Source organism: Tenrec ecaudatus, chromosome 13, assembly GCF_050624435.1.
Source record: "Tenrec ecaudatus isolate mTenEca1 chromosome 13, mTenEca1.hap1, whole genome shotgun sequence".
Classification (NCBI taxonomy): Eukaryota; Metazoa; Chordata; class Mammalia; order Afrosoricida; family Tenrecidae; genus Tenrec; species Tenrec ecaudatus.
Window position 1 is genome coordinate 128,194,281 of NC_134542.1, and position 23,727 is coordinate 128,218,007.

The following is a 23,727-nucleotide window of genomic DNA, read 5'->3' on the forward strand; positions in this document are numbered from 1 at the left end:
CTCACCCCCCACTATCATGACCCCAGGCCTGCCTTTCAGTTCTGGCTACACTGTACATTGGTACAGATAAGAACTCAGGACTTAAAGAATCCAGGTCAGATAAACCTCTCAGGAACAGAAGGGAGACAGCGGTCGATATAAAGATACAAAAATAATCATTTATAATATATCAAGGAGTCACAAGGGGGTGGGGACAGAGCTTATGCCAAGGACTCAAACAGGAAATGATGATGCCAACATATGTACAAATATGCTTGATACAATTGATGCATAGATTGTTATAAGAGCTGTAAGAGTCCACAATAAAACGTTGAAGTATTTTCAAAACTCCTCTGCTTTAAATTTAAAAATGCGTCCTTAGTTTGCAATTGAACAAGTGTCACAGCTGGCTGTGCCACACTCCCACCTGGACTCTTTTCAACACAAATCCAAAATATAGCCCACAAAACAGCATTGCACATAACAAACTGCTCTTCCAGTGTTTTCATGCCAATCAGCATGTCTACTGTGGTTAGTATTCATAAATTAGTGGTAGGAATTTTAAGTTTTCACTACACGAGGATTTTGAAGCACACAATTAGCTGCAGTGATGATTTCAACCTATGAAGTATTAGTCAAATTCAAGCTTATATGATTTAAATGCACTATTAGCTTCTTTGCCTCTTAGTTATGAGAACAAACCATTTGTGACATTGGGGGGACAAACTGCAACAAATTCAGGGGCTAAATCCATTTTGCTACCAGGTCAGTAGAATCAAATGCTATTTTCCCTTTATGTTTACAAATAGCACATGTTATGCGGAGGGGGAAAAGTCCCAGATTAAAATATCCTCTACACATAATTATTTTAAAAACAACTACTTAAAAATCAGAGTCTATAGTAAACATTCTACCGTGTAGAAAAAAAAGCTTAGCTCATTTGAAGAGGTTGCAATATGGATTGCAATGTGAATGTCCTGAAACTAATATGTTGCGTTGTCTCTTGAAATCCTGTTCTTCACAAGGTCAGTATTCTTGCCCCATAAACATGATTGAAGAAGCCTGGTGGCACAAAGGGCTCAGCGCTTAGCCACTAACGGAAAGGTTTGTAGTTCAAACCCACCCAATAGCTCTGTGGGAGAAAGACTTGGCACTATGTTTCCATAAAGATCACCGTTAACAAAATCCTATGGAGGAGTTCCTGTCTGTCATCACGGGGGATCACTCTGACGAGATGGTACTCGATGATAACAAAGTGTACTGGTGGGGCTGTGTATATTTAGACTTTAAATACAAAACAAAACAGGATTCTTAAGTATTCATGCAATTTACAAAAAAAAAGTACAAAGCAAGGCAGAAATGCTTATAGTAAAACCAAGCTTGGCTGAAGCGAGACAGTTGACTGGGAAGTTTTTATTGTACTAAATAATTTACAGAAAGGTTGCAAAGCTTAGAGCACAAAGTATCTCTCAAACAACAAACAAGCTATCAAGAGATCATTATAAAGCATTTAAAGTTGGGCTCAATCCAATGTTCTACACACTAACCAATTAATATTTTTCCACATTTACAAACTCCTAGGATAGCTCTTATTTTTAATGTATAAATTAAGTCAGTAGTAAGCTTTAAATAAAGTGCTATTATTTTCAATCCAAAAATTTTATTTTAGCACTGAGATCTTATCTAGACTACATTAGACTGCATTGGGTAAATCTGCACAAGATCATTAAAAAACTGAATGAGCAAAGAAGTCATTTTGAGGGTTAAGATGCACCTGACCCAAACCATGGCTTTTCAGTAGCTTCCTCTGCCTGTGAAAGCTAGACAGGAAGTAGGGCCAAAAAGAACAGATGCAGTTAAGCTGTGGTGGTGGTGAGGACTACTGTAAATAGCAGGGACTGCAGGAACAATTGTGCCTCGGAAGAAGTCCAGCTAGAATGATCCTTAGACATTAGGTTTGGGAGGTATGCTATCAGGAAGGTCAGTCCCTCCCTGATAGGGCATCAAGCTTGAGAGAGGGTCTTTGAACAAGAGGGAAGCTCCTCAAGGATTTGGACGGACGGTCGTTGCAACAGTGGCCTCAAACAGAAGAGCAGTTGGGAAGGCCGTGCAGGAGCAGGCAGGGTTCTGTCGGCGCTTTATGAGTTGCAACGGGCTCAGTGGCACCTAAGAGAAGACTGCAAGCACAATGAATATGCTTGTCAACCCTGAAGGAGAGTGAAAGATGGTGCCAAAGAATGCCATGACTGGGCTGGAAAGCTTCTGTGCTCAGGAAAGTAAATAAGCGGAGAACAGTAATTCTGGAACAGAAAGGACAACTTCTTCATAAAATGAGAAATGGGCTCAACTACAGTACATTTAAACCAAAAATCAAATCCACTGCCGTGGAGTTGATACCCACGCATAGGGTTTCCAGGACAGCAAATCTTTATGGGAGCAGAGAGCCTCCAAGGGCTTGAATGGTGAACTCAGACTGACATATAGGCAACCAGACACCAACATCGATTTGGGTCGTCTAAGAGTTTGAGCAGGGACCTCTCCTTGTTTGACGGCTTCCTGGAGGTCATTTTATTTGAGCAATGTGCCATATTATTGGTCATCACAAATGGTATTTGCTATTTTGGGAAATTCTAAGATTAAACATTTACATAAAGGGAAATTGGTAGTTTTTAAAAAGCTGGGGGGAAAATTAAACTGCTAGAAGGTTGGATCAATATAACGATGTCCTCATGAGTCAAGCCACTGCATGACAAACAATACCTTTTAAAAACTGAACACATTAATCATGCCAAAGGAAAGTTGTTTCAAGTGTAGGTTTCCTACCTACACGGTGGCTGTTCAGCGGAATCAAGCCTGCGTCTCCGCCACCATGGCTACAGTTAGGAGTTGGAAATACCCTGTGGGCCCGAGGTACTGAGAACAAACGGGCAAAGAAACCATTACTGGGTCAGGTGCCTCTCTTAGTTATTGTGGTGACTCGTAGGCACAGCTTTCTGGCTTCCATAGAATCACACTCTCCCAATGACATCTCCACTGTGGAGGCTGTGGTGACAAAGCCAGGGAAGGTCTCTTCACCGTAAACACATCACATTAACCCTCATACCCCCCCACACAAAGATTCTGTCTTTTGAAACTGTGTGTAAAATTTCCTGAAATTTTCTATCTTAGAAATCAAAGAAAATGGAAAAATATTGTACACTATATTTGCTTCAATAAGGATTATTTTGTTTATAATGAAAAGTATTTTTTTTTGTTCTTAAATGGAATATTTTTTAGAATGGAGTGTAGTACACTATTTCCTTCTTTTCAATCCTTTGCGGGTTTTTTTTTTTTTAAACAGAGTATCTTAGAATTAAAGTGATCATTCTAATACCATTTGAAGATACATTCATTTTTTTACAGCATGAAAGACATACAAATAGCATTTTCTCTTCTTTAAACAACGAAGTAAAAGTTAACAGCTTTGAACTTTTTTGTTCATAGAAAAATATTTTCAGTATCATTTATACCACTATATTAATAAGCAAAATTCTACATACAGTGTTTAACTGAAACTTATGAGCATCACAAGGCTTCCAAATATTTTCTTTAGACTGGAAATTTAAAAAGATTTAAACTTTGAAGTGCTTTCTTAAATTTAATCTTTAACTTGCAAAATTGCTAATACATTTCACTCTTGTAAATTAAACAAATTAGAAATTGTTTTACTTATTAATGTAAGGAACAAGATCTAGCCAATGCTCCCCAGAAGATACTATTTCTGACTACAGATTTAGTGTGAATTACTAAATTAAAATGACCACAAAACGCAGAAATCAACAGTATACAGCAGTAGAAAAACATAAATAGCAGCAAATTTAGGTATGAAAACAAATATTTGATGTGTACCTATAACAGCTTCACCAAGATCGTAAAAATAAAATGATAAATAATTCCAGGCTGACATAGGGCTTTTTATTTTTAATATCATTGTAAGGCTTATTCTAGTAATTACTACTAAGAATAAAAACCCTATGTAATAAGGAGCCCCAATGGCACAGTGGCTAAAGCGCTCAGTTGACAGCGGAACGTCTGCTAGCTGTTCTGCGGAAGAAAGATGTGGCTGTCTACTTCCATAAAGATTGCTAGCTTTGGAAACCGTATGGGGCAATTCTAATGTGTTCTGTCAGGTTGCTTAGAGTTGGAATGGACTTAGTGGGTTTGTGTAATTTGCGTATGTGTAATACAATTGTGATGGTAAGAGTTGCAAACACTATAAAGTGAGCTGAAGCAACAACATACAATTTAGTGATCAATTTCTCAGTTTTTCTGGGTACAAAAGAGTTACATACTAGCAATTATTGCTCAAAATGTTTTCGGATTATGCAAATTCCTTCTTAGCTATAAAATTTTCTAAGTATTTTATTAAATAGTTGCTATTACTTATCACAGTTGGACACCAATAAACTTTTACCAATAGATTAGCAGCTCTGATATTTGCTACAATTGTTTGCTTTTATAACATGGGTATTTCACTTAGAAGAAACACCACAAAAAAATTGTTCCAGTAATTGTAGCGCAGTAACGCGAGTAAATGTGAGAAGTAAACAAGATTAATATAAACTCAGTTACATTTTTGATGTGAAAGCTTACATAAAAAACACTGGGTGGTGTGTTTTATCTATATTTTATTATGTTATCAAGATTTTTTTTCCCCCAACAAATAATTACCATAAAGGGTGTACTGTGATTTAAATGTAAATTTATCTGAACAACAAAATAACTACTAATAAGAGCCTGTAAACATTTTCCACATTACTGTGGTATTTAATCCTCATAAAATTCAAAACTGCTTTGGCAACCTTATCACCAGAATAATTATATATTCAAAACACACATAATTAAATAGTATACTACACATTGTCTCCGTCTCTTTTCCTGGTACAACAAGTAATATTTTAATTCAACCACATGTTCACAATATGAACATAAATTGATTATGAAGATAAAGCCTACATCTTTGCTTTTCTGTTTTACGAGCTTGTTAAGAATCTTACGAATGTTTCGACTGCATGTCTAGGGAACCAAGTCCAGAAGCGTATGTGCCACCAGGGACTCATGCTGAGCACACTCAGTGGCACCGTGGTTGGGAACACCTTTTGAACCCTTACTACTATAGGATTTAAGTGAAAGCTCCTAAGGTCATCACAGGTAAGTGAAAACATGTCTGGAGTGTGCTTCTGTGAGCTGAAAGACTAATGTTTATAAAAAGTGATCATCTTAACGTATGTTGATAACTTACAGAAACCCCAGAATTTAGAACATACCCAATTGAAAAAGAAAAAAACACAAAGAGTAGAAAACCTGAATCTGCTAAACCAGTTACCCTTTTGGGACCTATTTTATGCCTACAAAATAGGGAAGGAGATTGAATAAATCTTTCAAGTTCCTTTCAGCTTTCAAGTTTTATTACTTCTAGTGGAGACAGGAGATCTTTGCTCAAATACCTCATCAGACCAGCTCAGACTTGCCAAGAGACTATAAACGCTATAGTTAAAATGACCTTCCCCTTATTTGTAAGCAACAGCCACTGCAATGCACTCTAAAGAAATGTCCACGAACCTCCGTGTGCACGATAGTACTGGACACCTGCAAGCCACTGGCCGAATGCCTCCACACACACGTGCACATTTGACGTCACGTTTCAGATACTGAATTTTCTTTCATCCCAATCAAAACGATCCTTCCTTTTTACCACTCCTACTGTACCAGCAGGCCACATAAAGGGAAATATTTCTTAGGCTAGCTCTATTTGGAATGGATGCACTGGTTTAAAAATGCTACCAATATTTTTGTGGGGGAGGGGAAGAGAATATAAAGTCTATTGCAAATCCTATGTACACAGTGCTGATACAAATCAGATGCTCAATTAAACACTCGAACTAAACATGGAAAAGCCACCCCAACTCAGAGAAGGAAAGGGTTACACAGGAATTCTTAGCATTTACAAAAGCTCCCTGCATCATTACTATTTCTGAACAAAGATCAACATTGCTTTCGTGTGTGTGTGTGTGTGTGTGTGTGTGGTGGGGGCAAGGGATGATGAAGACGTGGCTGGAGGATGGGGAAGATAGCTTATAAACAAGAAATTTGGCATTTTACCACATAAAACTGCATTGATGTGGTTGAATTGTAGAGCTATTACAAGTGTGAAAGTTAAGATTCCCAGAAACCTATTTCAATGAACAAAATGCACAAATAATTTTTAGCTGTTATAGATAGTCATATTTTTGGGGTGAGTAGGGCGACAGCATTTTAAGAAGATGTGAGGGATAATTTATTTGAAATTTAAGTAAGATCCTAATAAATATGCTTTGAAAAAAGGATTTTCTGTACATAAGAGGTTGAGTCTCAGGTGAAAATTCATACATGAGAAATTAAAATGTCATTATAAACTCCTAATACGTTGTTATTTAAAGACAATGAATTAATTATCAGAAATAGGCAGCAGTGCATACTGACTACAGATTATCATGTAAGTCAACCCTTAAAGCACATGCCAACCTCAACATTTGCTGGGTTACATGCACACGACTGTCTCCCTTTGCCTATGGCTGCACATTCTGTCTGAACAATTAGAATACTCTGATGAAAATCAACTGCTGACATAGTTATTGAATACGTAGACCCCCAGCATGATTTTGTCTTCACTTTTCACCTCACCATGGGGGCACACAGCAGCGTAAATCACCTCGATTTGTTGCTAGAGAGTGGAATGTTTAAATAAGATTTTAGTTATTTACTACCGTATATACTTGTGTATAAGCCGGGGTTTCCAGCACATTCTTAATGCAGTTTTTGTGGTAAAATTAGGTGCCTCGGCTGATATCTGAGTTGGCTTATACTTGAGCATATACGGTATCTTCGGCAGTTTTGATTATAAAATCTGGGAAGAGATAAGAGGATTTCTCTTTAACGTAAAAGTTATGTTCACTTCTCTTTTTAAACTAATTGAGAATATTTAAAAACAATAATTTATTTGGTATCTTGGCTATTAATATTTAGGAGCTTAACTTTCTAAAACTTATCATCATAAATTTTGAGCATATGGAAATAGCATTTAGAATATATTGAAGTTTCTTAAATGTACATTTTTCCGTTATATAAAATGGCATTCCAAAATAGCTACCATTTTACTCTAAATTTTATCAAGACTATAGAGAAATATTAAAAACTATCACCATTTAAATATATTTTGATCACAATTCATATTAAATAACATTTAAATAGGTGAGCAAACTTTCAATGATTAAACTGGGTAATTAAAAAAAAAACACCCTGAAGATGAAAATATACATATCCTAACAGGGAAATCAGATCTTCTGTTAGACTGGACAATCAAACCTCTCCTTATTAATATCCCCACAAACTACAAACTGGGGCAATTTGTATACAAAAATGACCCAATAATTCTCATTACAGTTAGAGTAATTACACGTAGAAATAAGTCAAAAACATCTCTTTCCTAATCTGAAGTACCAAAGCCTCTCTACTCCTGTGAGCAAAGTTTGAGATGAACTGAGCTCTGAAAAGTAGCAATTTGGTTAGTGGTAGGAAAATGCAGAACAGGGTATTACAATTTTAACTTAAGGGTACCAACAGGTTTAGCTTTGATGTGCATATTGCATCATAGCTAAAAGCAGGGCTGAAATAAGTATGGGATCTGAAGACTACAGCATCTTGCATGTTCAGCTGCTGAACTTCAAATTAACCCTTGACCCCCAGTAAAGGAATGTGTGGATTTTGACTAACTTCATGGCAGTAGAGCGCACACCCAGTAGAACACAGATTCTTCTTCTTCTTTTTTTATGGTAAAATACAAGTACCGAGTAAGAATGAAAGCAATAGAATGTCTTTACTCTTTCACTGCATAACTCTCAATACAAGAAGCTGTCTTTTAAGATGTGAACTTATTCAAAATTCATAAAAATGTAAGAATATACAATATACATACCTCCTAATAGGGTCAAAAGAGTGCCTTTTCATTAGACATACAAGGATGTCTCAAGGCACTTAAGGGGTTAAGACACGATGCATGCATTCATTTACATCAAGTATCTGAAACCACATGATTTGGGATAAGCCAGGCTTATGATAAATATGTTACATTATTAAATTCAAGAAAAATTATAGATTCGTATTTATACTTTCTATAAGATGCTGGTAAATGGACAATGTGCAGCATTTCCTGGGAATAGCAAATTCCACCTTTCTTCTTCTGAACAGCAGGTCTCTATAGGGGGTACAGGGGGGTATGTGCTGCATCCATAGGCAGTATACTGGCTAACATTGAGAATGATATTGCTAAAATTTAAAAAATAAAACCTGAAAATCTGTATATAGTTTTAAGTACATGAATCACAGGGAAATACCATGGCTGACATCCTGATGCTTATTTCTCTTTGCTTTCAAGACACCGAGGTGTAGCAGAGCACTAGCAACCTTGCTTGTGGCAACTGCACCAGAAGGGACTGCAGGGCCTCACCACAGAATTTCATAACTCACCCTGAACATCCTCAGTCAGTCACTATTTTTTTTGGAGCAAAGTATGAACTAGTCTTTAAACATTAAGTCAAAGAGTTTGAGAGAATGACTTTTAAAATGTAAAGTGCAACAGTGCTGAAGAGTTCAAAGTTCTTCTTAGTTCTTCACTTTCTGTACAGGCGCCATTTCCTGCAAGCAGCATGATGGCCAATGGAGAGCCTTTTCCATCATTTATCCCAGTCCTTTTTCTTTCATTTGTTTGGAGATGTTAAGTGCTTGACAAATCCTTCTTCATAGACTTTCAAAATAGCTTCACATACAAATCTGTATTGACTCTGAAAAATCAAACAGGAAAAACAGAATTGATTAAAAAGAAACACAGTAGGAAACGAAACAAGACAAACATTCACGTTAGGAGAAAAGCTGCAAAGAGGCACCACTAGCAAAAATAAAACAGGTTGATCATATGTTTTTGTAGGTAGAATCCTATCACATATTTCTAATATGTAAGTAAAATCCTACAATTTGGAAATATATGTATTAAAAATATATTAATTTATCCTTTGATCAGAAAAAGAAACTAGAGAAAAAAACACATAAGAATCTACTGCATAGGATTATTTATAGTAACAATAAACTGAAACAACATAAAATGCCATCATTGGACTTCAGTAATTTATTTTATACGCTTATGATGACATCCTACATAGAATGGTTCTAAGACATTTTGTTAATTAAAAACAAAGCAAACAAAACAACCAAGGTCCACCTGAGGGAATGAGTCCCTGAGGCAGGGGCACAGGACCATAGCCTCAGGGACATCAGGTCAATTGGCATAACAAAGGCTAGAATACTGTTTTCCAGGTTACTGTGGTGAGTAGGGACTGGAGTCTTTTTAAAAAAAATCATTTTATTGGGGCTCATAAAACTCTTTTGTGTAAAGCACACATATGTTTGCTGCCCTCATCATTCTCAAAACACTCGCCTTCAGCTTGGGCTCCTGGAATCAGCTCATTTTTCTTCCCCTCCCCCCCCACAAACTCTTGATAATTTATAATTATTTTATAAATTATTATTTTATCATATCTTATACTGCCCGACGTCTCCCCTAACACACCCCTCTGCTGTCCATCCCCCCAGGGAGGAGGCTAGATGCAGATCACTGCAATAGGCTCCCTTCTTCCCTCCTGCCTTCAGGCATCACCACTCCCACCACTGGTCCCGAGAGGTCCATTCGTCCTGTGCATCCCCTGGTCCAACCAGGTCTACAAGGTAGAACTGGGATCACGAGAGTGTGTGTGTGGGGGGGTGGGGTGGAGGAGTGGAGAAGAAAGTATCCAAGAATTAGAGGAAAGTTGCTTGCCTCATCAATACTACATTGCACCCTAAGTGACTCATCTCCTCCCCACGACCCCTCTTGCAAGGGATGTCCAGTTGTCTACAGATGGGCATTGGGTCCCCACCCCCCCCATTCACAATTATATGATTTTTTTTGTTCTTTGGTGCTTGATACCTGGTCCTTTTGACCCCTCATGATCACAAGCTTCTTCCATGTGGGCTTTGTTGCCTCTTAACTAGACGGCCACTTAGCTGGGCACCATCAGCCTTCTTCACCACACTTACTTATGCACACATTTGTCATCAACGTTTATATGGGGAAGGTGAGCACACAATGATGGGTTTTGTTCTTTGGTGTCTGCTACCTGATCCCTTCAATACACTGTGATCACACAGGCTGGTGTGCTTCTTCCCTGTGAGCTTTGTTGCTTCTGAGCTAGATGGGACTTGTTTACCTTCAAGCCTTTAAGACCCCATGTGCTGTATCTTTAGATAGCTGGGCATCATCAGCTTTCTTCACCGCATTTGCTTATGCACACGTTTGTCTTCAGCGATTGTGTCGGGAAGGTGGGTATCATGGAATGATCATTTAGTTGAGCAAAGTGTTTTTGTATTGTGGGAGTACGTGAGAGGAGGGAGGCCCAATGTCCATCTGCTACCCTACGACTAAACCTATAAATATATGCACATGGATCTATTCCACCACAATTATAAATATTTTTACATATGTACACGCCTATATTTAGCCTCTAAGCATGCCCTTTGCCTCCTACTTCTGTCCTCTAGTCCCACTACCATGCTCAGCCTTCATCTGGGTTTCAGCAATCCCTTGGCCACACTGCCCTTGATAATTCCGTCCCAGGGACTGGAGTCTTAAAAAAGCTCATCTAAGCAGTCACCTAAGTTACAACTACTGGATGCACGGAAACAATGAATCCAACGGAATAGTGGACCATCAAACACCAGGTGCCCAGATCCTGAGACCAAGAGAAGTAGAAGGTTACAACTACCAACCGCTTGAAAGGGATCACATTACAAAGCCCTAGATACTAGAGAGGGAAAACAATGTGGAACAACACGCCAATCACATAAAGAAACAAGACTGGGGGAAACCTAGACTATAGCCCTTAAACATCTTTTAGGTCTGGAAATGAACTCAAGCCCATGGCTCAATTTTCATTAAACAATATACAGGTTTTTCAAGGGAACAATAGCACGACTGAGTCACACACATCTTAGACTAATCAACCTTAAAAAAGGAAGGAACTACAGAAAGAAAACATTCAGAAAGGTTGTGGGAGAAGAAGGAATGGAAACAGGAGACAGAGGATGGACCATAAATGATGATACATTGTGTGGGTGGCAATGGATGCGCTGAAACAAAATATGTATGCATAGTTGAATGGAAAACTTCTCTGCTCTATAAACCTATATACAATTTAAAGTTAAAAACAAAACCTCAAAGTATAGAAAAGTATGTCTATATTTTTAATAACAGAAGAAATATAAATATATATTATAATATAAAAAGGATAGATTAATAATAAAATTGTTTCTCTTAATGAGGAAGAGGAGTTATGTTGCAGACAAAAGGTAAAAACTAGTTTGTTTTTTAAAAATGCTTCTTTCTATTATAGATTTAAATTTTGAGCAATAAAAATATAGTGCATAACATCATTAATATTAAAAACCTCTGAAAATTGGACACTAACATGAAACAAATCAACACAAGCAATTACTTATTCCAAGTGAGGCAGAAACTGTTCATCCTGGAGCTAAAATATCTTATCTATAAAGGAATCTATAAAAGATAACATGGGTTTTGACAAAAGGATGTAAGTGTTGTGTTAGGTACCACGTGGAGGACATAAAGAAAAGCCTGTCTGCCCTTATCAGACCAGGAGGGCCCCAGAACAATGAGCCATCTCCTCCGTATCAGGCAGAATGATCAAGGAAGGCACCACACTACCTTGGAATTTTATGGATGGAGGCAGCTGCAATTTCTACCCTCTTCCTCTTTCGCCCACCTGGAGCTTCTACCCCTCCCTTTATTTTTACCCAGCTACCCAGCTTCAAACTTGCTCTCCACCACAGTTAAGTGGGAGTTCAGGGCTCCCATCTCTCTGCCCCTCTACTCCCCCTCCCTCCTGGGCAGGGAGACCTCTCTGACTGCTTGCTGGAGCCTTTGAACCTTGCCCAGAAGCGCAGAATAAACTTCTCCTTTTCCTTCTCTCTGGCTTGGCCTTATCTTTGCGGTGAACCTAAAGTAAAATCTAGCACGAATAGGCTTATATTGGTCAAAATATGGAATAATTTCAATACCATTAAGAAAATTAACTCTAAGAGGTTAAACTATATCCCCAAACCAAACCAGTTAGTTGATGATAATTTTTAAAATTATTCAAGATAACAAATGAAGAAAGAAAGGGTTAGGATATCATAATTTTATAGCACCAAAGAATTAATGGTTATAGGCAATAGTCACCTGACATCATGAAACATCACATTAACACCATGAAAAGAAAGACAACTAGACGGTACGAGCCTTTGAAGGAAGACAGATACCGTGTAAAATACGTAAAAGACGACAGATTCAATGACCGTGTTTAGGTAACACGGAGGACAATATCTTGGTGGCACAATCAGCAAAGTTTAGACTCTTGGAAGCAGCCCCCAAATCTGGTTCATCCATGAAATGGACTGCATTGAGAAAATAAAGAAGTGGAGGAATAATCTTTAAGAAAATATTTTCAAAACAAGTCAAGCCATGGTATAAATGCCATGGCCAAGTCAGATTTACTACAGGAATGCAAGGTTTGTTTGATACCCACAAATCAATCAATATAGCATGCCCAATTAATAGAATAAAACCATACAAGTGAAAAAAAACAGCATCTGAAAAAATTCAGTGCGCTTTCATGGTGAAAACTCTCAATAAATTTGTTATTAGGAGAACCTTCCTCAATCTGATAAAGGTATTTATAAAAATTCTACAGGTATATACTATTAGGTGATTAAAGACTGAAAGCTTTACTCCTGGGATCAAGATTGACATGGGCGTCTGCTGTCACTACTGCTATTCAACACTGAAGTTGAACACAATAAGTTCTTACCAAAGCACAGAATAATTCCAGAAACAAGAAATCACCGAATCTCTATACATTAGTAATGTACAAGTCAAAAATAACATTTTCATTTACAGTAGCACCAAAAGGGCAATTATGTGGAATAAACTTAAAAAGAAGTGTAATACTTACACACTGAAAACAATAAAACATGTTTAAAGAAATAAAAGCAGACCAAAATAAATGGGAATACACCTTGCATTCATGATCTGAAAGACTGAGCACTGTTAAGATGGCAGTACTCCTCAAATTGATCTACAGATTCAATTAGTCCCTAGTAAAACTACAGCTGCTAACTTTGTACGAATAGACAAACTCATTCTAAAGTTCACTTCAAAATGCAGGGGATGAAGAATTTCCAACAAGATGGTGCACTAAACAGGACCGTTATCTACAATGAAGACACAAAAGATTGAACAGGTAACTGGTAATTCTGATGTTTACAGGGAAAGGCAGAGATATGGATTGACTACAAACTCAGAGAAGATGCTGATTAAGTGCACTTACAGAATGGAGTAAATTGTCAGTTAGACTGACAATGAATGGCCCTCCTGAACTTACTAAAGCAATGTTCGATGTGAACAGTGGTCTGGCAGGTACATGCTGGTGGCTGGAGAAAAGAAAGATGCGACCCTCCCTTGTTTCCCACACCCTCCTGGTGACTAGAAGTACGGCCAGCCCCATTCTCATCCACGGAGAAACTGTTGACAAACAATCCTGTACAGCCCCTGTTGAGATGTCAGCACTGTGTCTTTGTACATTGGAATTCTGGTGCACCATCTGAAGCATACCAGAAGGATGTTTACTTGTGTTTTATTGATTATGCAAAGACATCCAATTCCTAGGACATTGGAGGGCCTTGAGAAGGGATCTGAATTCAGAACTCTTCACTGCGCTCACGTGGAACCTGTACATGAAGTCAAGAGGCAGGTGTGCAAACAGAACGAGCGAGCACTGCACGGTACAGTGGGGAAAGGAGTGCACCATCACACTGACTCAATCTGTACGCTAAGCGAATCCTTGGAGTAGCGGGGCTGCAAGAGGAAGAACGCGAGCGGCATCAAGACTGGAGGAAGGGTTAGTAACAGCCTGTAACAGCAAGATGACATAACCTTGCTCTCGCAAAGTGAGGAGGACTCGAAGTCCTTGCTGACAAAGAGCAAGGACTGCAGGCTTCATTGTGGATGACAATAGGACCAATGGGTAACATAATGAAAAACAGGGAAACACACTGAAGTTGCCAAGGAGTTTTGTTTTGCTTGGATTCATAATCAAAGCCCCTGGAAGCAGCAGGTAAGAGATCACTGTGTAAATCTGCTGGGAAGATCTCTTTAAAATGTTGAAAGGCAAGGATGTTACTTTGAGGACTAGGGGGCACCTGATCCAAGTCATGATATTTTCAATTGTCTCATATGCAAGTGAAAGTTGGACACCAAGTAAAGAACCATGGGCTGCCAAAAGAACAAACAAAACTGTCTTATAATAAATAGTTAGCATGACCCTCAGAGGCAAGTATAGTGAGAGCTCACCTCATGAACTTTGGATATGTTGCCTTGAGAGACCAGTCCCTCGAGAAGGACAAGGTTCTTGGAAAAGTAGACGGGCAGCAAAAAAGAGGAAGGTCCTTGGCAAGATGGATGGAAACAGTGGCTGAAGCAATGTACTAAGACATAGTAACAACTGTTGAGTGTGTGCAAGACTGAGCAGTGTCTTGTTCTGCTGTACACAGGGTGGCTGTGAGCTGGAATTAACTGGATGCCCCTTAACAATCACAACAGAGATGGGATATGTAGGACATTGGCAGATAAGACGAAATTAAAGGAACTTACCAACCCTGGGGGGCGGGCCCCAATCCCAACAACTAAGTGGACACCTGGTCCACCCTACAGAAGAATTTATTTCAAAGGACGGCATTGAATCTGCAGCTCTGGGAGAGGGACATATCTGATCAGAGCACACGGAAGCAGATGGAGGAGGAGGAGGAGGAGAGAGTGGAGCACATCCCGGCCCACCAGGCCTTGAGGACAATGCGCATAATTTGAGCAGCCAGTCCACAGAGAGGACCACATGGCCGGCCCCACCATGAGACATGACACTCCTCACTGATCAATAGCCCTACAGGGGACAACACCGGAGACACAGTGTGGGAATTGCGCCCGATCTGATCCCGCCACACCGAGGCAAAACACTAAGGAGGTACAACAGAACAGCAAGAGAATGGAGTGGCGAGGTCCCCAGGGAATGCTAAAGGTGGACTTTGGGGCCAGGGCATGGTGCCCCAACAGACTGTACTGGAAAACACACCTAAAGGCCAACAATCAGTCCTTGAACTAACAAGTTTTTCTTTCTTATTGTTTTTTTTTGTCATTGGTATGTTGTTGTTGTATATTGTTGCTTGGTTTTGATCTGTCTTGTTTTTGTGTATGTTATTATCTCCGCAGGTCTGTCTAAATAAGATAGGCTGGATGAACAATCGGGAGGAGAAAACAACGGGACGGACAGTTCTGGGGGGACATGGGAAAGGGGGAGGTCGGGGGGAAAGCAGTGGCGTTAAACCCAGGGACAAGGGAACAACAAGTGATCCAAATTGGTGGTGAGGAGGGTGTGGGAGGCCTGGTAGGGGGGCACGATCAAGGATAATGTAACCAGGAGAAATTGCTGAAACCCTGGTGGGGACTGAGCATGACAGTGGGAAAGGAGGAAAGTCAAGGGAAATAAGAGGAAAGAACTGGGAAGCAAAGGGCATTTATAGAGGTCTAGATAAAGACATGTACATATACAAATATGTTCATATATGAGGATGGGGAAATAGATCTATGTGCATACATTTATAGGTTTAGTATTAAGGTAGCAGAAGGACATTGGGCCTCCACTCAAGTACTTCCTAAATGCAAGAATACTTTTTTCTATTAAATTGGTATTCTATGATGGTCACCTTCCCGACACAACCGATAAAGACAAGGCGGGTGAATAAGCCAATGTGGTGAAGAACGTTGATGGTGCCCGGCTATCAAAAGATACAGCGTGTGGGGTCTTAAAGGCCTGAAGGAAAACAAGTGGCCATCTAGCTCAGAAGCAACAAAGCCCACATGGAAGAAGCACACCAGCCTGTTTGATCATGAGGTACCGAAGGGATCAGTTACCAGGCATCAAAGAACAAAAAGTCATATCATTGTGTGCTCATCTCCATGATATGATTGCTGACGACAAATGGGCGCATAAGCAAGTGTGGAGAAGAAAGCTGATGGTGCCCAGCTAACAAAAGATAAAGCGTCTAGGGTCTTAAAGGTTTGAAAGTGAGCAAGCGGCCATCTAGCTTAGAAGCAACAAAGCCCATATGGAAGAAGCACACCAGCCTGTGCAATCACGAGGTGTCGAAGGGATCAGGTATCAGGCATCATCACCATAGTGAATGAGGAGGGGAGTGTAGACCCAAAGCCCATTTGTAGGCCACTGGATATCTCCTTACAGAAGGGTCTTGGGGAGATGAGCAAGTCAGGGTGAGATGTAGCAATGATGAAAAATAAAACTCTAGTTCCTGAATGCCCCCCCTCCCCCCGCCAACTATCACGATCCCAATTCTACCTCACAAATCTGACTAGATATGACAAAATAATAATTTATAAATTATCAAGAGTTCATGAGGGAGAGGGGAGCGGGGAGGGAGGGGAAAAAATGAGGAGCTGATGCAGGGCTTAGTAGAGAGCAAATGTTTTGAGAATGATGAGGGCAATGAATGTTCAAATGTGTTTTACACAATTGATGTATGTATGGATTGTGATAAGAGTTGTATGAATCCCTAATAAAACAATTAAAAAAAAGAAAACCAGACCAACCTCACAAGAAACATGAAAGGGAATTCTTCACAGAGAAACAACAATAGCAGACAACCACTTGAGATTAGCATACTTCATAACACCAGCCAGAAACCAAGATATAGTACAGAAGTATCCAAATTAAAACAAGCCTACAAGACTGATTACAGTGAACTAGAGATATCAATTTGTAAACGAGACAACTATAAAGTAAAAGGAGGAAGAAAAAGTGTAGTTACAGAACTTCTAAATGGCGAGAAAGTCAAGCTAATTTGAAGATAAATGGTGTTATACATGGGGAGAAGTTAATAATAAATCACAAGGCAACCTCAAAGTACTGACTTGCTCAGCAAAATTTAAAAAGAGGAAAACTATAAAGATGAAATAAACACTAATACAAAGAAAATGACAAGAAAACTCATAACCAAAATGAACTCAACATGTAATATTATGTGGGAACCCCTCCCGCCCCGCCAAAATACCCCCCATGAACATACAACATACACGCACACACTCACAACCACCTACCTAATAAAAGTGACAAACTCATACCTATCAACAATTACATTAAAAAGAATCAAAGAAAAGATGAAAGTGGATGTCTGAAGAGACTCTAGAACTTGTTCTTAATCACAGAGTAGCTAAGAAGAGATGATGAAGTCAAAGAGCTGAACAGAAGATTTCAAAGGGCAGCTTGAGAAGACAAAGTCACGGTACCAAAAAAACTAGCCAGCAGTCTACCATTGCAGGAGGCTGTATATCAGCAAGACCAATGGTATTGAAGGACGAGATTCACGTTGCACTGACTGAATGCATTATCCCAAAACAAGCCTCCAGGAATGGAATACTCATGAAAATGTTTCAACAAGTTGATGACGCACTAGAACAGGGGTCCTCAAACTTTTTAAACAGGGGGCCAGTTCACTGTCCCTCAGACCCGTTGGAGGGCCAGACTATTGTTAAAAAAAACAACAAAAACCTATTAAATTCTTATGCACACCGCACACATCTTATTTTGAAGTAAAAAAAAGAACAAATGGGGCAAACATACGTGACAGGCTGGATAAATGTCCTCAGCGGGCCGCAGTTTGAGGACACCCACAAACACCCACTTGTCTATGCCAGGAAAATGAAAAGATGTGGCCAACTGACTGGAAGAGATCCCTTTCTGTACTCATTCCCACAGAATGCTCAAATTATAGATCAGTATCAATGACATTTGTCAGGAAAGACCAATCTCTGACAAAGGACCTCATGCTTGGTAAAGCAGCGGGCAGGGAAAAAGGGGAAGGCCTTCAACGGGATGATTGACACAGGGCTGCAACAATGGGCTCAACCGTAAGAACGACAAGGATTCAGGTAGCAGTTTGAAACCAGCAGCAGCTCGGCAGGAAGGCACAGGACGGGGCAGCACTTCATTCAGTAGTGCATGGGGCTGCTCTGGGTCAGAACCAACTCACTGGCAGCTAATATCACCACCAACAATTACGCTAAATATAGATGCATTTATTTATTTATAAATAAATAAAGAGTAACAGAATGGACAATAGGACCTGTCAAAATGCTGTCTGCAAGACACACACCCTAGGAAAAAAGACAAAAGTAGATAAAAAAAATAAAAAGATGGGGGAAAAAGGAAGCTAATGGAAGTAAAAAAAGAGCAATAGTGACAATATTAATTTCTGATAAATCGATTTTAAGTCAAGTGTAAGAGATAAATGACTGCATATAACTATGAAAGGATCAATTGAAAAGGACAAAATCATAATAAGTATCTGTAACCAGTGAAACAGTTTAAAAACACACAAACTCTAACCCAGTGGTTCTCAACCTGGGGGTCATGACCCCTTGGGGGGGGTGTCAACTGATCTTTTCACAGGGGTCACCTGATTCATAACAGTAGCAAAATTATAGTTATGAAGTAGCAATGAAAATAATTGTATGGTGATAAGAATTGTATGAGCCCCCAATAAAATGATTTAAAAAAGAAGAAAAAAAAAGAAATATAATTTTATGGTTGGGGGGGGGTAACCATAAAACATGAGGAATTGTATTAAAGGGTTGTGGCATTAGGAAGGTTGAGAACCACTGGTCTAACTGTATTGAAGGAAGATAGACAACTCTATAAAATAATCCACCCACCAATAACACAATATAAATTATTTTCCACTGCACATACAACATTCTCCAGAATAGAGTACATGCTAGTCTCTTAAAAAAAAAAAAAGCAAGCCACAATAAACTTAAAACACTGAAACAGGACAGACTCTTCTCAAGATTGACGCCCTGGAGGTGTAGTGGGCTATGAACTGCACTGTTGGCCATGCAGCTAGCTGTTTGAAACCACTAGCAGTGCTGCAGGAGAGAGGTTGCTCTTGCCTCCCGAAGAATTACAGTCTTGGAAAGCCACAAGGGTAGTACTAATTTATCTTTTAAGATCACTATGAGTTGGAATTACCATAAACGTAGTGAGTTTGGTTTGGGATTGAGCTTCTCAGAAGAATACAGCACCACAAAATTAGAAATAAAAAGGAAAAAATATAAGGAAATTGCATAACGCTGCTTAAAAACTACAGTGAAGGAACAATATCCAGAAAAAAAAATTTAATACCCTGAAAAACAACATACCAAAACCCGTGGTACAGACAAAAAGCAGTGCTCAGAGGGTAATTTATAGCAATAAACACACAGAAGAAACATAATAAATAGCTTAAGCCAGTATCTGCAACAATTAGAAAGGATATTAAAGGCATCCACATTAGCACAGAGGAAACAAAACTCTTTTATTTGGAGATGATATAATCTTATATATAACAAACACCAAAACCTAAACCACTGCCAGTGAGTTGATATTGACTCAGAGACCCTCTCTGACAGGAAAAACTCCCCGTGAGTTTCTGAGACTCTTTATAAGAGTTGAAAGTCCTTACTTCTTCCAATTCTATATAGAGAAACCACAAAGTTTCAATTAATAATTGCTGGAACTATATGAAAAACTGGCAATGTTCAGGGCTGGCCCAAATCCCAAACATGTTGACACCTCCCCCTCCCCGGCATCACCACCAAGAAGAATGCACTTCAGTGGACAGCAATGAAGCTATAGCAGAGGCGTGTCCGATCAGAGCACACAGGAGCAAAAAGAGGTAAGGAGAGAGAATGGAACACATCCTGGCACACCACCCCTTGGACAGAGCAGCCAATGTACAGAGAGGACGATAGGGCTGGCCCACTACGAGACACGATATCCCTCACTGACCCATAGTGCTACTGGGGACAATACTGGAGACACAGTGTGGGAATTATGCCCCATCTAACCCCACCACACTGGGGTGAAACACTAAAGGTGTGCAACAGACCAGGAGGGGGAGCAAAGCAATGAAGTCCTCCAGGAATACCAAAAATAGACTTTGGGGCTAGAGTGTAGAACCCCATCAAACTCTACCTGAAAACACTCCTAAAGTTCAACAGACAAGGAGCTATTTATAGGCTTTTCTTTTTTTTTGATGTTGGTTTTTGTTGTTATTGTTTTGCTTTGTCTCGTTTTTGTGCTTATTATTGTTTCTGCTCTATCTAGGTAAGATAGGCAGGAAAAACACTGGAGGAGAAAACAACGGGACCGACAGTCTGGGGGGTGGGGGACACAGGAGGGGGAGGTGGGTAAAGGAAGGGAGGTGCCAACAAAAGCAGGGACAAGGGAACAACAAGTGATCTAAAATCGATGGCAAGGAGGGCATAGGCTGCCTGGTGGAGCTTGATCAAAGGCAATGTAACAGAGGAATTACCGAAACCTACATGAAGACTGAACATGATAGTGGGACAAGAGGAAAGTAAAAGGAAATAGAGGAAAGAATTAGGAGGCAAAGGACATTTATAGAGGTCTAAATAAAAGCATGTACATAGGTAAATATATGTAAATAACATGTACATAGATCTATGTACATATATTTATATGTTAAGTATTATGGCAGCAGATGGACAATGGGCCTCTACTCAAGTACTCCTTCAATGCAAGACAACTTTATTCTCAAATAACCCGACATTCTGTGATGCTCACCTTCCCTGACACCATCACTGAAGACAAAATGGCTGCATAAGTAAATGTGAAGAGTGCTCATGGTGCTCGGCTATCAAAAGATATAGCACCTGAGGTCTTAAAGGCTTGAAGATAAACAGCCATCAAGCTGAGAAGCAACCAAGTCCAAATGGAATAAGCACATCAACCTGTGTGATCATGAGGTGTTGATGGGATCAGGCAACAAAGACCCAGAACAAAAAAATCTTATCAATGTGAATGAGGGGGAGCATGGAGTGGAGATTCAACTGGACATCTCCTTATAGAAGGGTCACAAAAGACAAGCCAGTAAGGGTGCTGTATAGCACCAACAAAACATACAACTTTCCTCTAGTTCTTTAATGCTTCTTCCTTCCCCACTATCATGACCCCAATTCTACCTCACAAATCTGGCTAGACCAGATTATGTACACTGGTACAGATAAGACCTCAAAACACAGGGAATCCAGGACAGATAATGACGTCAGTACCAGTAATGAGCGTAGTGATACCAGAAGGCTAACAGGAAGGTGGAGGGAGAGCAGAAAAGTGAGTGAAGGGAGACAGTGGTCGATGTAAGACATGAAAAAATCCCAATAATTTATGGATTATCAAGGGTTCACGTGGGAGGAAGGAGAGGGAATGAACTGATACCAAGGGCTCAAGTAGAAAGAACGATGATGAAACATATATGTACAAATGTACTTGACACAATGGATGTATGTATGGATTGTGATAAGATTTGTACGAGCCCCCAATAAAATGAGTTAAAAAAAACCTCAAACCTTTTATTCTTCATATGACACCATCAAGAAAGTAGAAAGACACCTTACAGGAGATACTAAGAATTTTTATAAGATGACCAATAACCCGAATAAAAAATGAAATATCAAAATGATAGCCACTGGAGGAGCTGATGCCAGTGGCTTGGGTGGAGAGCAGATGTTTTGAGAATGTTGAGGGCAATGACTACAAATGTGCTTTGCACAATTGATGTATGTATGGATTATGATAAGAGTTGTATGAGCCCCTAATAAAATGATTACAGAAAAAAAAGCCACTGTTGACCTTGATGTGGAGAAAAATGCAATCCTCATGTTATGCTGATATAGTTATGGTGCAGCTGGGCAATTCCTCAAAAGGTTAAACAGAGTTACTATAGGACCTAGCAATTCGTTATATGCCCAAGAGAAAAGAATCTATCTGACTACACAAAAACTTGAACATTGATAACACGATAATTCACAACCGATAAATGGATAAACAAAATGTGGCATTTATATACAAGACTATTGTTTAACAACACAAAGGAATGGAGTACTAATATGAAGGTTTATTCAGTGAGTTTGTATAAAAATAAAATGAAGATATTGAACTTTTCTAATGAACACTTTGAAAGCCTGTAATAATACAATATGCAAAACCTAAAGCAATATGTTCATTAAAAGATAACAGTCACAAATGACCAATTACTGCACGACTGCATTTATCTGAAATATCCTGAATAAGCAAACCTATACAGACACACAAAGTAGGTTAGAACTGGGACTGCTAATTGGTGTGCAGTTTCTTTCCACAGGAAGATAAAAAATCCTAGAAGTATATAGTGGTAATGACTATAAAATTGTGAATCTACAAAAGCAACTAAACGAAATACTTTTAAAAAGTCTATTTATGGTGTGTGAATTACATGTCTCAATACCAAATTTCAAGTCCCCACTCCATGGAGTTGAGGCTGACTTACAGCGACTGTCTCTGCCAGTTTCTGAGACTTTAATGTTTTATAGGAGTAGAAAGCCCAGTGTTTCTCCCTTGGAGCTGCTGGTGGTTTTGAACTGCTGACCTTGTAATCAGCAGCCCAACTTATACCCACCATGACACCAATGACTTTTATGAGACAACAGATATTTAAATACCGGTTATATGATATATTTAGGAATTATTAACTACCCTTAAGTGTGATAATGACATTGTGGCTTTATTTTAAAAAAGGAAAACAATTCTTATCTTTTGGAGATGCATACTAAAATATTTATATATTAAATGATGTTATAGCTAGGATTTACGTCAAATATGGAGGCATCAGGTGGCACTATAGATGAACTACAATGGCATAAGGGCCTGCATAGCCAACATAGTGTTCATTATATTATTTGTTCACTACTGTGTATTTGACATTTAGTAACATTCATAATGAGTTAATAATATAAATGATTTTAACACTAAAATTCCATTATCCCACTTTTTCAGTCATGGAGCAAAATTCACAGTAAATAAAAAAACTTAAGAGCTTGATTTCTATTATTTTATTTTGTTGCAAATTATATTTTTATATAAAACAGAAAGACAATTTCCCCACGGTAAATTTCCATGAAACCAATTAAATAAAAAATCTCCACTTCAGGGATGTTATCATTCTCAGTAATCCACTGCACTAACTAATAAAAGGTTAAGTTCCTCTGGGGCCATTCAGAATTACGTCAAGAATTAAAATGCCAGGAATGATGTTGGCAACCCATTTCTGTAAAGGGCCAGATAGTAAATACTTCAGGTGTGGGAGTGTGAAAACAGTTAAGGACACGTATAAAAAAACAAATGGCAGGCTAGGTTTGTCTTGTGGGCAGTAGTTTACCAACCTCGTTGCTTGGGATTATTAGTCCTAGGTAAGGAATTAGGGAAAAAAATATGGCAGAGAATGCACACTGTTGAACATCATGTAACGGTTATACAGTTACAGTACTTACAGGTGTTTGGATCATCATGGCTCGTTGATCCCTCATCGTTCGTACAATGTCTAGTGGATAAACTGGCTGATTGCATTCAATGAGACAGATGGCTGTTTCCATAGTAATAAGAACGCCCGTTCGGCCAATCCCAGCACTAAAAAAGGCAAATG

The 23,727-nt window shown here is 39.1% G+C and overlaps 1 protein-coding gene across 3 annotated transcripts in view; it reads right to left on the minus strand.

Annotated features, from left to right (window-relative positions):
• Positions 1–257: 257 nt before the first annotated feature.
• PTPN4 (protein tyrosine phosphatase non-receptor type 4) overlaps positions 258–23,727 on the minus strand; it is a 189,920-nt gene continuing 166,450 nt past the window's right edge. The window contains exons 20-21 of one of the 3 annotated variants that reach the window (XM_075530245.1): positions 23,576–23,711; positions 258–8,837 (exon numbers count right to left, since the gene is read on the minus strand). In XM_075530245.1, coding sequence (XP_075386360.1) covers positions 8,754–8,837; positions 23,576–23,711 — 220 coding nt within the window. In that variant the 3' untranslated portion in view covers positions 258–8,753. The remainder of the gene's footprint in view (positions 8,838–23,575; positions 23,712–23,727) is intronic. The other 2 variants (XM_075530244.1, XM_075530242.1) reach the window with 2 other exon arrangements.